General features: G+C 30.8%; 3 protein-coding genes across 5 annotated transcripts; 2 read left to right on the top strand and 1 right to left on the bottom strand.

The window, feature by feature from the left end:
• The first annotated feature begins 11 nt into the window (after positions 1-11).
• On the top strand, positions 12-3,330 carry LOC130446253 (another transcription unit protein-like). Of its 2 annotated transcripts, XM_056782380.1 has the most exons (10): positions 12-814; positions 881-1,091; positions 1,144-1,322; positions 1,376-1,551; positions 1,612-1,817; positions 1,882-2,044; positions 2,100-2,315; positions 2,368-2,554; positions 2,602-2,712; positions 3,176-3,330. In XM_056782380.1, the coding sequence occupies exons 1-10, from the start codon at positions 139-141 to the stop codon at positions 3,259-3,261; spliced, it is 2,211 nt and encodes a 736-aa protein (XP_056638358.1). In that variant the 5' UTR covers positions 12-138; the 3' UTR covers positions 3,262-3,330. The 2 variants fall into 2 exon arrangements, with proteins under 2 accessions (XP_056638358.1, XP_056638359.1); XM_056782381.1 differs by lacking the exon at positions 3,176-3,330 and having other exon boundaries at positions 2,602-2,857.
• Positions 3,331-3,665: 335 nt separating this feature from the next.
• On the bottom strand, positions 3,666-6,179 carry LOC130446254 (trafficking protein particle complex subunit 3). Its single transcript, XM_056782382.1, has 3 exons — positions 5,969-6,179; positions 5,504-5,914; positions 3,666-4,162 (listed from the first exon to the last, which is right to left on the bottom strand). Exons 1-3 carry the CDS (start codon positions 6,005-6,007, stop codon positions 4,076-4,078), a joined length of 537 nt encoding a protein of 178 aa, XP_056638360.1. The 5' UTR covers positions 6,008-6,179; the 3' UTR covers positions 3,666-4,075.
• A 590-nt stretch (positions 6,180-6,769) lies between these two features.
• On the top strand, positions 6,770-16,173 carry LOC130446454 (Fanconi anemia group M protein). 2 transcript variants are annotated; one of them, XM_056782727.1, is made up of 17 exons: positions 6,770-6,908; positions 6,963-7,101; positions 7,153-7,344; positions 7,394-7,648; positions 7,699-7,845; positions 9,461-9,585; positions 9,638-9,747; positions 9,811-9,932; positions 9,987-10,211; positions 10,269-10,551; positions 10,603-10,712; positions 11,840-11,951; positions 12,331-12,507; positions 12,566-14,574; positions 15,400-15,572; positions 15,625-15,733; positions 15,939-16,173. In XM_056782727.1, exons 1-17 carry the CDS (start codon positions 6,883-6,885, stop codon positions 16,104-16,106), a joined length of 4,482 nt encoding a protein of 1,493 aa, XP_056638705.1. In that variant the 5' UTR covers positions 6,770-6,882; the 3' UTR covers positions 16,107-16,173. The 2 variants fall into 2 exon arrangements, with proteins under 2 accessions (XP_056638705.1, XP_056638706.1); XM_056782728.1 differs by lacking the exons at positions 6,770-6,908; positions 6,963-7,101; positions 7,153-7,344; positions 7,394-7,648; positions 7,699-7,845 and adding an exon at positions 7,866-9,284.
• The last annotated feature ends 162 nt before the right edge of the window (positions 16,174-16,335 follow it).

The raw sequence follows: 16,335 nt of genomic DNA on the forward strand, positions 1-16,335 counted from the left end.
ACCTCGATTGTGATTTGTCCGTTAAAAAGAAATATGGCAGCCAAATTATTATTCGTCAAGCAGTTTTGACGAAAAGTTAGGTTATGATACCATGTAGTTGTTTGTAATTTTAAATTTTAAAAAATCGTGTTTTAAAGTATGTCTTCAGATACAGGATCGGATAACGAGTCAGATCGAAGTATTACTCCCAGTAGAGGACCAGCGCCTACTCCGGGACACGGTTTAGATAGATCGGCGTCAAATTCTCCAGCCTTTAATAAATCTAGAGAAGTAAGTCAATCACGATCTAGAGGCTCTAGGTCTCATTCAGGAACACCCCATTCACGAATTTCCGCATCACCTAAATCGCACAGATCCGGATCTGGCGATTCCCAAAGATCCGGATCTCAAACTTCTAGGCGATCTGGTTCGCACGTTTCGAACAGGTCTGAATCCCGCACATCTCATAAATCGGGTTCCCCTGCTTCTCATCGATCAGGTTCTCAAGTATCTCACAGATCAGGTTCCCAGACATCCCATAGATCAGGATCCCGTGCATCTAATAGATCAGGTTCGCACACTTCTCGTAGATCAGGTTCTCCATCTTCTCATGTGTCTAGAAGATCAGGATCTCACGTATCTAGGAGATCTGGTTCCCATATTTCAAGAAAATCACATGCTTCTAATAGAGCAGGATCTGTTGGTTCAAATAAATCTGCCAAATCTAATAAGTCTGCAACATCAAATAGGTCAAGATCAGGTTCTGATGGATCGAATAAATCAGCATCACCTGCTTCAAGAAGATCGGGATCGGCTGCTTCTAATAAATCTGTAGGTAAGTGAGTAGTTTTCTTTTTTTGATAATAAGATTTATTTGTACTTTTGTTATGTTTGTATATAGGTTCGAGAAAATCTAGATCGAGGTCGGTTTCTGAAACATCTAAAAGATCAGCTTCGGCAGCTTCTAAGAGATCTGCCTCAGCCGAATCTCATAAATCTAGATCGGATTCAGCAGCTTCTAAATCATCTAGATCAGCTTCCGGTGGATCTAGAAGATCTGGATCAGAATCTGCTGCATCTAGAAGGAGTAGTAAATCTAGATCAAGATCCAGGTAGGTGTTGTTCTATATTATAAATGATTTTTAATATTTATTTGTTTTGTAGGTCAAAGTCAAAAAATCGAAGTAGATCAAACAGCCCAATCAATTTACAAATTGATGATGAACGTAGCCAAGAAAAAAGACAAAGAGATAGTTCTGAGGAACCGGTAACTACTAAAAAACGAAAAGCAGCCGTTTCAGATAGTGAAGATGAAGATCGTACAGGAGGAGAGAAAGAAAAAGGTAAATTTATATATATTTTTTCATTATTTCTACTATAAATTTCATTAATTCAGTTGATGCTGCTGATATTTTTGGTGATGCCGATGATATTAGTATCAGTAGTGAAGATGAAAAGAAAGAAGATGATGTGAGATCAGATAGAGAAGATGATATAAGAAGATCTAGATCAGATGATGAAAGACGTTCGAGATCTGGAGACGAAGCAGAACAAAGACCGACTATTGACGACGTTAGTATTAAATAAATAAGATTTCGGTGGAAAATTCGATTATATTTAAATATTTTTTAGGAAGAAGATAAAGAAAACGAGCCTGAACCCATTCCAGAGACTAGAATTGACGTTGAAGTACCTAAAATTACATGCGATTTAGGTAAAGACATACATTTTGTGAAGTTACCTAATTTTTTATCTGTCGAAACAAGACCTTTTGATCCTGAAACATACGAAGATGAAATTGACGAAGAAGAAACTTTAGATGAAGAAGGTAGAGCAAGGTATTAACTATTTCTTTATTTTTTACCATACAATTTTTGTAATTTTCACATTTTCTAATTTTAGATTAAAATTAAAAGTGGAAAATACAATAAGGTGGAGAGAATATGTGGATAACGAAGGGAATATTAAAAAAGAATCGAATGCTAGAGTAGTAAGATGGTCAGACGGTTCCTATAGTTTACATTTAGGTTCCGAAATATTCGATGTATATAAACAACCCTTACAGGTAGACCACCTTATATTTTCCAAAAAGAATTTAATATTAAAATAATTTTTTTTAGGGTGATCATAACCATTTGTTTATTCGTCAAGGTACGGGTTTGCAAGGACAAGCAGTATTCAGGACTAAACTCAGTTTTAGACCACATTCCACGGAAAGTTTCACTCATAGAAAGATGACTCTTTCATTAGCAGACAGATCTACTAAGACGACCGGTATTAAAATTATGTCTCAAGTTGGGGTCGATCCGGATTTAGATAAAGCTACTAGATTGAAAGTAAGTTTCGTAAAAATTCAATTTTCCACAAAATTGTTATCGATTTTCACAGAAAGAGGAAGAGAAACTTAGACAATCAGCTACCAAACAAAAGGCGATAAGAAAAAAATCTGATAACACTGCTAGAGCTCATACGAATAGTTTTACAAGAGAAGAAGACGGTAGTGATGATGAAGGAGCCATTTCACTTGCGGCAATTAAGAGTAAATACAAAGGTGGAAGTGCTGCTGTAACCAAAGGTGAGATTAATACTCCAATTACTCCAAAAATAAAACTTCAATTTTAGGAGGAGCGATATACTCATCAGATGAAGACGGTTCTGACTTCGAGAACAGCAGAACGAAAAAGAGGGGAAAATCAGGCAGGGCACTTAAAGATTCTGACGATGAAAACGAAGGTAATGGAGATAATAACGAAAGTGTTAGTGAAGACGAATAGTTATCAGTAATATCAAGATTTCTAATTAATTTCGATTTTTCTTTTTGATTCCGTAAAGTTGTAAATTATGTCAATAAAAGTAATTTATAATTTTTATGAAAAAATTGTGGAATGCTTCTTAGTATATGGTGTAAAACAATCCTTCATCACCGAGTAAATGACTAAACTTTATTTTTTCAACATAAAACACCCACTAGGCGTTTTATTCTAGCTCACAGGGTTCCTAACGGGGTTACACTAAATTTATCATATTAAAAGCACTTTCATTTCACTAGTTCAAATTTTTTGATCCTTTTAAGTCTTCTTTCACTTCCAGTCCGGTCTGGTAATTGGATTTCTTTGACATTCACTTGTTGACAAAGCTTATTTTTACGTCTTTTGGTTAAATTTGTGATAGTTTTTTCATTAGTTTCCACCTGCAGGTTCATATGAAGATCACTGTTCCGAATATACCAGGGGACATTTGAACTACTTGTTGATGAAGCCTTTTTTCCAATCTTTTGGTTAAATTGTTCATTATTTTCCATCTGCAGGTTCCTATGAAAATCATAGTTTCGAATATACCTGGGGACATTTGAACTACTTGTTAATGAAGCCTTATTTTTATGTCTTCAAGTTAAATTGATAATAACTTGTTAATTAATTTCCAAATGCAGGTTTCTCTAGAGATCACCGAGATGAATATATCAAGGGACATTTGAACTACTTGTTGATTGAGCTTTTTATCATGTCTTTTGGTTAAATTGATGATAAATTGTTCATCAGTTTCAATCTGCAGGTTCATATGAAGATCACTGTTCCGAATATACCAGGGGACATTTGAACTACTTGTTGATGAAGCCTTTTTTCCTAACTAAAAGTCATCAATAGATAAAGTAATTCATAAGAAAGGTATAAAGATGAAATTGTTCACAGTTTGGTGTAAATCAATTGAAATATGACAACAATTGGGAGTATCTGTTGATTTGGAAGCTTTTGTCAAGAAAACTGTCGAATGCTTTTGAGATATAATAAAATAACTCATGGTACAATGTTCCTCTTGTACTGATCTACAAGAACGTCTACAATATTTTTAAAAGATAGCATAATAGATCTGAAACCGTCATTTACAATAAGGTAATTGGAAATTTATTTATACAATTATGTTATTTACCTGTATAAATTTGAGTTATTGCACATTTTTCACTATTCACAGGACTAGTTTATATTTGACGTATATATGTTTTATTTTCATCAAAATAAATAGTATAAATATTCAATAAAAAAATGGAATAAAATTTAAACTATCAATTATATATAATAATAAATTTTTTATATGGTAATTAATCTTCTCCGGCTGGCATTGCGTCTTCCAATCTTCTGATAAACTTGACTCTTATTTCCGTATTTTGATCACCTTTTAATTGATCCTAAAATAAAAATTTCAACTATATAACATAATTATTGATAATATTGTTATATTTCAAAAATCTACCTAACACTTGATAATATAAGATTAGAAACTTTGAAAGAATAAAACTTACATTGAAAGTGCAGTAAATCAAATTATCTAATATATATTCCGCTTGATTTATTGTAGGAACTTTTTTCTTTGGGTCCCTTTTTCTTTCCCATTCTTCTCCTTCTTCCAGCACAATGCTCTGACCAAACTATCTATGTTATTTTAGGCTTTATGTATATAATATTTCTCGTTTTGTACATATATTCCAAATACCTTTTGTTAATTTGACTTTGCCATATATTTTTCCCATATTTCCAGTTTATTCTTATCTTTTTTTTTATCATTGTCCAGGTTTCTGATGCATATAGAACTATGAGGCTTATTATACTCTAATTGAAGGCTTTTCATATACATATCATCATTAGTTCTCTGTTCATATGTCTTCCTCAAATATCTTCTGCCATATATTTTTCTTTTCCATATTTCCAGTTTATCCTCATCTCTCATCATCCATGCTGCTGATTTTATTTCATATGTTCTTCTTTTGAATGCTCTTGAAAAGTCTTATATTCTTCTAGATTTGTAAATGTAAAACCTAGATGATTAAATTGATCAACGTTTTCAAAATTGTATTTTCTAGTTGTTATCCATTTCATATATTTGCTTCATCTATGAGTTCAGGGCGAATTTCCAAGTGTTTTGTTTTCTTTTCAGTTATTCGTAAGTCAAACTTTCCACAATTTCACTAAAAACCTTTTCCATTTCTTTCTACGATCTTTTTAGTCATCGACATGTTTTATGGTGACTATTACTATTTCTAGTATAGTATTAATTAATTTCACCTTGTCTTGGTTCTTCTTTATTCATTTTTTTCAAATACTGTACAAAGAAGAGTATACAGAGGTAGTAATATAAATTCACAGTACAATGAAACAGAAAAATAAAGCAATTCATAAACTGATTTCAATAATAATTGGAAATACATTAAATTCAAATGAATAATTATCTTCTATCATTATTGAAATAAAAATTGCTGATAAATTCACTAATAAATACCATAAAATAAAATTAATGGTAGAGAAATACAGTCAAAGAAACCTAGAACTTCAGAATAGTAACAGTTCAGTGGATAATACAAAAAATAGGATCAAAGGACCAAATATGGAATTTGGAGAAGATTGACTGGAGCCAGTTTAGTAAAATTCATGAATTATCTAACGACAATAAATTACAATATTTAAATATACTGTTATAAATATATTATCAATTGTCAGGTAGAATATTATGTTACAATTTGTTTTCTACACACCTGCACTATCCAACTTTGTACATCTAGTTGTACCATTTCAAGAGCACCTCTAATAACCCCGCAAATTAAGTTACAATATTTCAAAGATTTCAAATCATCGGGAAGCTCTACCAGTTCTGTCAAAGGATTCGAATCCAATATGAAAGAAAATTCATCGCCCGATGGACTCCAATTAGTTACATTAGGTTGGATTCCTAAATACATTTTAAACGCGCTTTGAATTTTATCTGCGGTGTCTTTTAAATCTAAACATCTTCCCGTGCTAGTTTTAGCTAAAAAATCTTCAATGAGTCGTATACCCATATTGTAACCCAATCTTTCAAGCTGTTTAGACACATCGTCAACATTATCCAAATCTTTAATCATCTGTGCTACTAGAGCTCCGTAAGTTAGTGTTACTAATTCAGAATTCTACAAAAATATTGCGTTAGTGGGAGTGTATATCTGTTTAATTTGACTACGTACAACTTTCTTGACATCAAAACGAGTCGACGAACGAGACATCGTCTAGATTCGACTATAAAAATATAATTTGGGGTAATTCACAATAACTATTTAATATAATTGATTTAGAATTTGTGAAAACTGAATATTAGTAACTTAACCTATATCAATTACTAAAGCGTCAAAGTAAATTATCTATGCTGACACCACAGAACATCCTCTTGTATGTTCTGTGACTGACACTTCACGGTGCGTTCCACAGAACATATGGCATGTTCTCTGGCTGATAAATATCTCACGGTGCGTTTTTAAGATGTCTCTAATTGTAATGTAAGTTGCATAATGCTTGTTCACGAATGATTCATAGTTCTCCGAAAACTCTAGCGCACTTTCAAAATTGTCGTGCGCAGATCGTTCGCTTCTGAATTTTTAGTTTCTCAAATCACACTGATTCCGTAAATCTGATTACGTTAGTTAGTTAGTTATCAAATATTTCGGAATCGATTGGAAATTGACCCGCGGACAAAGTTTATGATCCTGTTGATGGTTCAGCTGATTGCGGATCCTAAATCAGAACGTGTCTCTCTTTAATTAAAGAACTTTAAACAACGTACGATTTTTATTATTTTAATTTCATTAATTCATTTCATTCAGTTTTCTAAAGATAACGAACGTAATTCTGATTAATTTGCGAATATTCAGATCGTAATAGTTTTAATCCGATCGTAGTTTCCGAAAAGCGCTAATACCAAACATTCACCTGGTGGTTGTTTAATTGATACGTAAACATAATACGATGTTAAAAAACGAAGAACATTCTAAACAAATAGTTTGAATTTTTAACAGAAGATTAGACGTTTGTGCGTGTGTTGATAATAAATAAAAAATAATACATAGTTCGAAATTTTTTATAAAATAAGTTTGGTAATCTGAGCATGAGTGATAATTTAAACCGATCATTGTAAGAAAGTTGATTAGTTTTAATTTCAATTGAATTAAAATTAAATTGTTTTAGAGGTCTTCACTTATCTACAGATCCGGAGACTCAAGGTTTTGATTTACAAGCGGGTGAAACATGGATTTACCCAACAAATTATCCAGTGCGCGAATATCAATTCAATATTACTCAAAAGGCATTACTTAAAAATACTCTTGTATGTTATTGATATTGTAGTTGAAATCATTATTTAACTTATTTATTTCAGGTTAGTTTGCCTACAGGTTTAGGCAAAACTTTTATAGCAGCTGTAGTAATGTTTAACTTCTTTCGATGGTATCCTCTTGGTAAAGTGGTGTTCATGGCCCCAACAAGACCTTTGGTAAAACAACAAATAGATGCTTGTTATGATATAATGGCTATTCCGAGAGACAGTACAATTGAAATGACTGGAACTAAGGTAATATATTAATAATTAAATGGTTACATAAAGTTATGCATACATTCAGTTAGCTAGCTCTAGAGAAGAAATGTGGAATAAGAAGAGAGTATTTTTTGTGACTCCACAAATATTACAAAATGATTTGGATAAATTCGAAAGTCTGGGACCTAAAATTAAATGTTTGGTATTTGATGAAGCGCATAGAGCTAGAGGAAATCACGCTTATTGTGAAGTTATTAGAAAACTATCAAATTCTAATAAATTTTTTAGAGTTTTAGCGTTAAGTGCTACACCAGGAGGAACTATTGGTGACGTTTTAGAGGTAAATAAACATTAAATTATCATTAATTTCTTTTAATAATTTTATTCCAGGTAGTTCAGAATTTATTGATATCCCATTTAGAATTTCGAACTGAAGAAAGTTTGGACGTGAGATCTTATGTTTTCCAAAGAAATTTAACAACCGTTGTAGTACCCCTAGGAGGTAAACTGCAAGAAATCAAAGATTCTTATATGAAAGTAAGTGTTTTCTTTTATATACATTGTTTTTATACAATTTTAATATATATATTTAATATTATCTCAATAAATAATTAAGATAAAGAAATACCGCAAACCTGGATGTAATATTACAACTTCTGTAATCTCTTGTGCCCCCTATTCCATCTGCAATTGTTGCTAAACTGTTGAAAACTGACTGTTCAGTATTAAACTCCCAGATCTATCACCAACCATTAAGAAGATCGTTTTCAAACAATTTTCTGCCTTGTATTTTGATGTAAGGAAGTCAGTTTCCATATAGAACTTGTTTTTATTTACTACAAGACTTAATAACTTAACCGGCTACTCTAAATTTAAAATCACCATAAATAATTAATTAACACAAAATTGCCTGAATATTTAAATGTTTTACTACAAAAATTGATTAGTTCATATTAAAACAGCGTTGCCAGACTAAAAGTTGATTGAAGTTTAAAGAAATTTAAAACAATAAGGTTATGTTTATATTTAATCTTAATGAGCTACTATATACATATTTCACTATATTAAAAATATTTTTTTAGTTAAATTCAACAAATTTCGTCTGATTCAGTTATATTTGAAAGATTCAAGCGTTTTTGGTATTATTATTATTAGCTAATAAAATGCTTATAAAGTTCGATTTTATGTGGTAAATAACTGTCCAAACTGGTAGATATTATAATAAAACTTGACAATTTTACCTAAACAAGTTTTGTTTTGAGATATATTTACTATATAATAATTACTGTAAGTAGTAGAAATTATAAACGACACAGTTTGGCAACGCTGCTATACTGAAAGATCAGTAGTTCAAATGTAGCGATGTCAAGTTAATGTCAAAATCAGCTGATTTAAATCATTGTAACGTAAACAAAGAACTTTTTATATTCGCTGAACCATTTTATAAAGTTAATTTGTGAAAATGATCTTTTGTTGTGACAATAATTTCAAATTTAAATTTGGTTTCTATCGTCTGCCTGCGGTTCTCAATAACAAAAATTTTCATTTGTATGAAGAGAAAAATGATTGAATGTTATAAATAGCGGAGGCTTGGAGTCACTGGTCCACTGCTCTCTCTCAGTGATGTGTGCCTTTAATTCCTTATTATCGGCCATTGCCAGTCAAAATGACCAGTAACTCAATGATGGGAGTCCCAGTAGGAGCCTAGTTGGGGCTGTATATATGGACCCTGTGACTGACACACGAGTCGTTGGACTCTGTCAAGTTACATTCTTATTTTTGGGGCTTTCCCGTACAAGACCACTACATGATGGCCCCATATGAGTGAACAGTTCCATTTAATAAAACCATTGATTTGAACTAATTCAGTCTATGAAAAATCATACACTAGAGTAACTCTTTTGATGCTATACCAAAGATTCCACATATATTTTAGAATATCTCTGCCTGAAAGGCAGTCCCACAGGATTCTAGAGGTAGTGTGCCAGCTTCTGTCATGGGTTTTGAATCATTTCGAAACATTCGGAATTAGTTCTTTTTTTTATTTCATATCAAACTGTTTTACATTAGAATTATTTTAACGGAGCTTCTCAGTTTAGTTGTTCTATGATGTATATTGCAGTATTTGCTATATTGTTTTACATTATTTCAGGTTTTAGAGTATTATACGAGGGCTCTTATAAAATATAAGGTTATTCAAGGAAATTGTGCGAATTTAACGAAAGGAAAAGTTTTTATGCTTATGAAACAATATCAAACAAATAATAAAGGGACTAGGTGAGTTTTTGAATATTTTATGAATATTTTGTTTTGAATCATATTGTTTTAGTCCAAATTATGGGGAAATAATGAAATCGTTAAATATATGTATAACATTGTATCATGCAGTAGAACTTTTAGTTCGACATGGTTTACGAAGCTTCCTAAATTTTTTTGAAGGTAAACAACTTGATATGCAAAGTTTGGTTCAATGTATTTTTGAATTATAATAATTTATTATAGAGCATATAGAAAAACCGTTATTTAGAGGTAATACTGAGATAAGAGCAATATTGAGCAATATAAGAGAATATATTGGACCTCTTCCTCAAGTACTACAACTTCCTAGTGGTGAATATTCACAGGTATAAATAAATAACATAAATAATATATTGGGTTATACTTTTTTTATATTACAGATACTTGAAAATGTGAAATTTGGTCATCCGAAATTTTATAAACTTAGAGACATTTTATTAGATCATTTTAAAGAAAACGGTGACTCCAGTAAGGCCATTGTCTTCTTCGAATACAGAGATTCGGTTACTGAGGCTTCCGTGTTACTTATTCAATCACAACCTTTGATTAAACCGAGAATTTTCGTTGGACAAAAGCAAGGAGTTACCCAGAAGTCACAAATAAATGTTGGTTTTTAAAAATTTGTTTTTACATGTGATGTTTCAAAAAATAAAAATGTTTAGGTAGTGAAAGCGTTCAGAGAAGGTCGATGTAATGTGCTTTTATCCACCAGTATAGGCGAAGAAGGTTTAGATGTTGGCGAAGTGGATCTTATAGTCTGTTTCGATATCTCCAATAAATCTCCCATTCGTATGGTGCAACGTATGGGTAGAACCGGTAGGAAGAAAGACGGAAACGTAGTGGTGTTGGTAACTGAAGGCAAGGAACAACAAACTTTGAAAGATTGTCTTATCCATAAGAATAACGTAGCGTATCACGTTTTGGGATCCAAAGAATTGGCAAACAGTGAGAATAATTTTTACATAATGAAACAATATTTCAATACTTTTTTTTCAGGTATGATGTCAGAATATGCTAGATTAATACCGGAAGGATTGGTACCGAAATGCGAAAAAATATTTATAACCGTGCAAAAAGATGTTTCTAACAAAGGCGGTAATCTAAAGGTAAGATAAATAATTAATTAATACAAAAATTGATTAGTTCATAGTAAAACAACGTTGACTGAAGTTTAAAGAAATTTAAAACAATGAGGTTATGTTGATATTTTTTATTAATGGATAAATATATATATATATATATTTGACCAAATTAAAATGATTTTTTTTAAATAAATTCTGTGTTTTATTAACAAACTTTGTCTGTTTTTAATTGTTTTTATTATTTGCAAATGAAAAGATTTTAAATTTCAACTTAATTTAGTATACGTTAATACCTGTCTATATTGTTGTTCAATAAAACCTAGGAATTTTACCATAAAAAAAATATTGTATGCCTGTAAATATTGTAAATAATCGGAATTGTAAATAACACAATTTGGCAACGCCTTTTTATCACTTTACAAATGTAGTCGCCATATTGAAAGAGCAGTAGTTCAAATGTACCGACGTTAAGTCAATGTCAAAGTCAGCTGATTTCGATCATTGTAATGTAAACAAAGAACTTTTTATATTTACTGAATCATTTTATGAAGTTATTTTGGTTTAATTGTAATTAATTTGTGAAAATGATCTTTTGTTGTGTAGTCAAACGTGGTAGCAATAATGTCAGATATAAATTTCGTTTCTATCGTCTTCCTGCAGTTCTCAATAACAAAAATAAAACAAACAAGGCAGATTTAACTAAAACGAAAATACAATATGCATTTTTTTGTTCTAAACGTTTTATATCAGGTATGTGAGGTCATTGTAGATGTGGATTATAATCTTTATATTTGTCCTCGAAAATTAAATAACTAATAATGTTCATATTTGTAATTTTTGGTCCACAATATTGAACCACTACAATTAAATGAATCTATAATGTTCATAAAGGTTATTTTTAATCTAATCACAACATCCCTGTCTTTTAATTGTAGTTTTAAAACTATGATTTATGTGCAAAAACAACTATAAAAATGGAAACAATAAAATACTTCGAAAATAAGCAAAATACAATGGTTATGTTCTAAAATACTCTATAAAAGCTGCGAAAGATATTTTATCTTCATAACAGATCGATGGATCTATCTTTTACCACCAATAATTAATTCCAAATGACTTCCTCTATAGAATATTGCATTTATATTTTGCAGAGTATGTTGAAAACTCTATCTAGTACATTATCGGAGTCTATATACTCACCTGATTTGAAAATAGTTGATGTTGAAGAAAAAATACCGGAGCCACAATTATATTGTATTAAAGGTAAAAATATAAGAAATTTAACTGCTTCAAGATCCTTAATTATTGTATTTTAAACAAGTTTTGATTGATATTTTTCCTTATTTATCAAAATCTTTGAGTTAGTTGGAATTTCTGGAACATATGGTGATATCTATATTGAAATTCCACTGAGTAGTCCTTCAAGATGGGTTTAAACCAAATTTTGAAAGATTAAACAGTGTAATTATGAGTATTGGTGTCGTAGTACCAAATATTGAGTTCATTAACCTTCTTAACATTTAAAATTTAGTAACTTTTGGTTAAAAATTATGATATTTGTGGTATTATCTTGATCTGTTAACATTTTTTTGCAGTAATAATGATTAAGTAAAATTCATATTGAGTGTTTTCAAATTTTTAGAAGACCCGTTTGAAGAAAATGACTCGCTGCCAAATATTTTCAGTAAAAGGATCGAAAAACAACGTTCCTTTCAAGAAACAGATAGAATAGAACATTCAAGTAATTGTGATATTTTTGTTAAACTACTACAATTCGCTGAATCTCGTCGATTCAACATTCCATTAACACAACATAGTAGTAAGTACATCAGAGACCGATATCACTTTGAAATAATTAAATAAATTTTTTATTGCAGATAATGTGGTGCAGAATAAAAATCTGAAACAAACAGACATAAGACACATGTTCTTCAAATCTCAGAGTGCTAATGATTTTGTATTACCTTCTTCGGAAGGGTTACCACAACCGGTCGAAGTGAAAAATGTAGAAGACAAAAATTTCAACGATAGAAAATTATTTGAGGAGATAGATACGTTTTTAACAATAAAAAAGGACGAAGGAGACCAGTGTCACTTATGTCCGAGCCAGTTTAATTGTGGGAAGTTAAAATATGGACGAAAAACTGTTAAAACTGTTTTAACTTGGATAGAATTGGATGCATCAGTTTATATTAATATTACCGAACAAGATTTGAAGAATTATGGAAAGAATTTTAATGATTCTAAATGTCAGAGTTTTCAATTTGAAGAAAGTATGAATTTTAAACTTCCCGATACCCCTAGGAATAAAATTTCTATTCAGAAAGAGAAGGAAACATTACAACTGGAAGATTTATTAGATAGTAGTATTATAAACGATATTTACAATAAAACAACAAATTTCGAAGCTCCCAAATCGTTAAAAAACTTATTGAACCGATATAGTACCTCTATAATAGATTCAAATGACTCTAACAATGCGATTTCTCAACAAAAAAGCGTTAAAAACGAAGACAAAGGAGAATCTAACCAAAAAATTTTAGATTTCTTCAAATTAAAATCATTGGACAACATTTTTGATACGATCACTTCGGATTCCCAGGACACTATCATTTATTCCCCCGATTTATTTGATGATGTTAACAAGGAAGATTCTTGTTCGCCAATTTTGTGTTCGTATGTTGACAAAAAGAGACCAAAAAAATATCGAAAAAATGATTCAATTGCTCCAACACAAAATAAAGAAACTACCGATGAAACAATCCCTTTAGAGCTCGATGATTTGTTGGATTTTACATTTTTTGAACTACCATCAAATAAAAAAGTTGCGACAAAAGACAAAATAGATGCAGTTGCAGACAATGCATTAAAAAAATCAAAAAGTAGTGAAAAATTAGATAACCACAAAGTAGATTTAGATATATCGGATTTTATTGATGAGGAATTATTGAAAAGTCCTGAACTTTCTATTAAAACTAGTGTCCTTGAAAGGAAACAAGCAAATAGGGTTAAAAAACTTGAAGGAAAAAATAATTTTAATGGATTCGAGGCTAATAAAGAAATTGATATTACTTTGGATGAAGATAAAGACGTTTTAGCTTTAGAAATTGAATTATCAAAAAATACGATTGATGTAAATGAAGAAAAACAATCTTGTAGTGATGAAATAAGAGATTATAACCATGAAGATCATTTCGCAAGATATTTAGAAACCGGAGAAACTGTTGAACCGCAAAAAGATGAATTGAACAGTTGTTTCATTGGATATTCATTCAATTTTCAAAATTCTACAGATTGTAAAGAACCAGTGTCCGAAAAACTAACAGAAATCACAAATCGTGATAAATTTAAAGACTTTTCGCAGTTCAAAAAGCCGAAATCGATTAATTCAAAGAACGATTCCAAAGTACCAAATATTTCAAAAAAAGAAGAGAAAGATCCTTCTCAATTAACAGTTACCCAAATTATTTCTTTGGTAAATAAAAATACTACTGACTGGGATGAAAATTTATCAGACTTCGACTTCAGTTTCGAAACAACAACAAGTTCCAGTGAAAAATCTTGTACTAATTCCTCTACAGACACAATTAAATCGAAAAATAATGCATCAAAAGCGAATAAATCTAATAACGAATGTAGGAAAAAAATAAATTTCGTTAATACATCTAATAGTGACGATGAATTCGAGACGAAGCCCAAGAGCCCTTTATGGATACGTAGGAAACCTTTAATCGCTAAATTACATACAGAAGATTCTGATGATGAGTTCGAAACTACGGTTTCAAGTGCTGCATTTGACAAAACTAAACCAGTTAAAGAGAAAGTGGTTAGAAAATATTTATACGGTAGAAGAAGTAAAGCATCAAGTAGCGGTAGGGATAAAAAGGTACAACTGAACTTTATACATGAAATTTTGAAGAACCTAGAAGAGTCTTGCTACTTCTAGGACCCCCTAGAAGATTCCTGTTAGTTCTAAGACACCCCAAAAGATTCTTCTTAGTTCTAGGACCCTCTAAAAGATTATTGTTAGTTCTAGGACCCCCTAGAAGATTTTTGTTAGTTCTAGGACACTCTCGAAGATTATTGTTAGTCCTAGGACCCCCTAGAAGATTCCTGTTAGTTCTAAGACACCCCAAAAGATTCTTCTTAGTTCTAGGACCCTCTAAAAGATTATTGTTAGTTCTAGGACCCCCTAGAAGATTTTTGTTAGTTCTAGGACACTCTCGAAGATTATTGTTAGTCCTAGGACCCCCTAGAAGATTCTTGTTAGTTCCAAGACACCCCAAAAGATTCTTGTTAGTTCTAGCAGACCCCAGAAGGTCAGCGATCAAGTAGTCGACGACCAGACACCACAGAGTTGGAAACACTATTACGTCTTGTAGTTGATCAACTTAATTCTGTTGTTTGATACCAGCACATGATCGATCTGATTAATTTCATCTCTTCCAGGAATTTTCTAGGTGTATGATCTAATATTGGAAAGTTGCATACCTTCCTCCACACCTAAACTTCAAATAAAATACTAAGAAAATGTCATATTTAACCATACTATGACAGTATTCAGTTTCCGAAACTCTATTTATGGTGATTATAATCACAACATGGCCTAAAATTTTGAAAAAATAGCATTATACATATTACATTTTATTTTTGGACAATTTTTAGATATAAATACATTTTTGTTGTTATAAAATTTTGTTTATATTTTTAGTTAGTTAATGATTTTATTCAAAACGAGGCTGAATTATCGATCTGTGATGAAATCATCATTTCTGATGACGAAGATGAATTATTAACACAAGACTGTTACGATGCTAGCTTCGTTGCAGATAATACGATTCGAGATGACACACAGATGCAAGCTGTATATCTCAAATCCATTAAGTAAGTATAAACCTTGTTTGGGATCAACTTTTTTATATACAAAATATTTCAGAGACGTACATCCGATAAATAGATTTAAGATACCTACGAGATATAAAAACAGATCTAATGTCTTTTCGCAACAAGTCGAAGAAGAAGAAGAAGAGGAATTTTATTTAGATGTAAGCTTATTTATATAATATGTATCTAAATCGTCTCTAGGTCTCTTCTGATTCAAAATTTGAGGTTTCGACTACTTTCGGTCTTTATCAAAATATTATATTTTGACCTAAAATCGATTTAGAAACATAAACATATCAAAAGGTCTAATAAATTCAAAAAATATATAATATTTTGGTTGCAATTGTATTTTTTTTACATTTTTAGGATTCGTTTGTAGTCCATGACGAATCTATTGAAACTAATGTAGAATTATCACAGTTGGAAATTTTAGAAAAACAACTAGAAAATCGAAAGAAACGGAAAAAAATACTAGAAGATAATAAAAAACCAACAAAACGCAAAAGGATTATTGTAGATAGTGATAGTGATTAAAAAAAATCAATCAAAAATAAATTTACTTTTTTATTATTATGTATATTAAAAATTATTTTGTTGAAAACTAGTTTTTTTCTCACTAAATAACCCGTGGCAAAGCTTATAAACAAGCTAATTACATCGGCGGTTTTCAATATCTAATTTTCAAAAACACAAATTTATTAAAAGTGAAAAATATAATAAACTAAACAAATTGAAAGTCAACTACGTATATTATTCATACATA

Source organism: Diorhabda sublineata, chromosome 7 (assembly GCF_026230105.1).
Source record: "Diorhabda sublineata isolate icDioSubl1.1 chromosome 7, icDioSubl1.1, whole genome shotgun sequence".
Classification (NCBI taxonomy): domain Eukaryota; kingdom Metazoa; phylum Arthropoda; class Insecta; order Coleoptera; family Chrysomelidae; genus Diorhabda; species Diorhabda sublineata.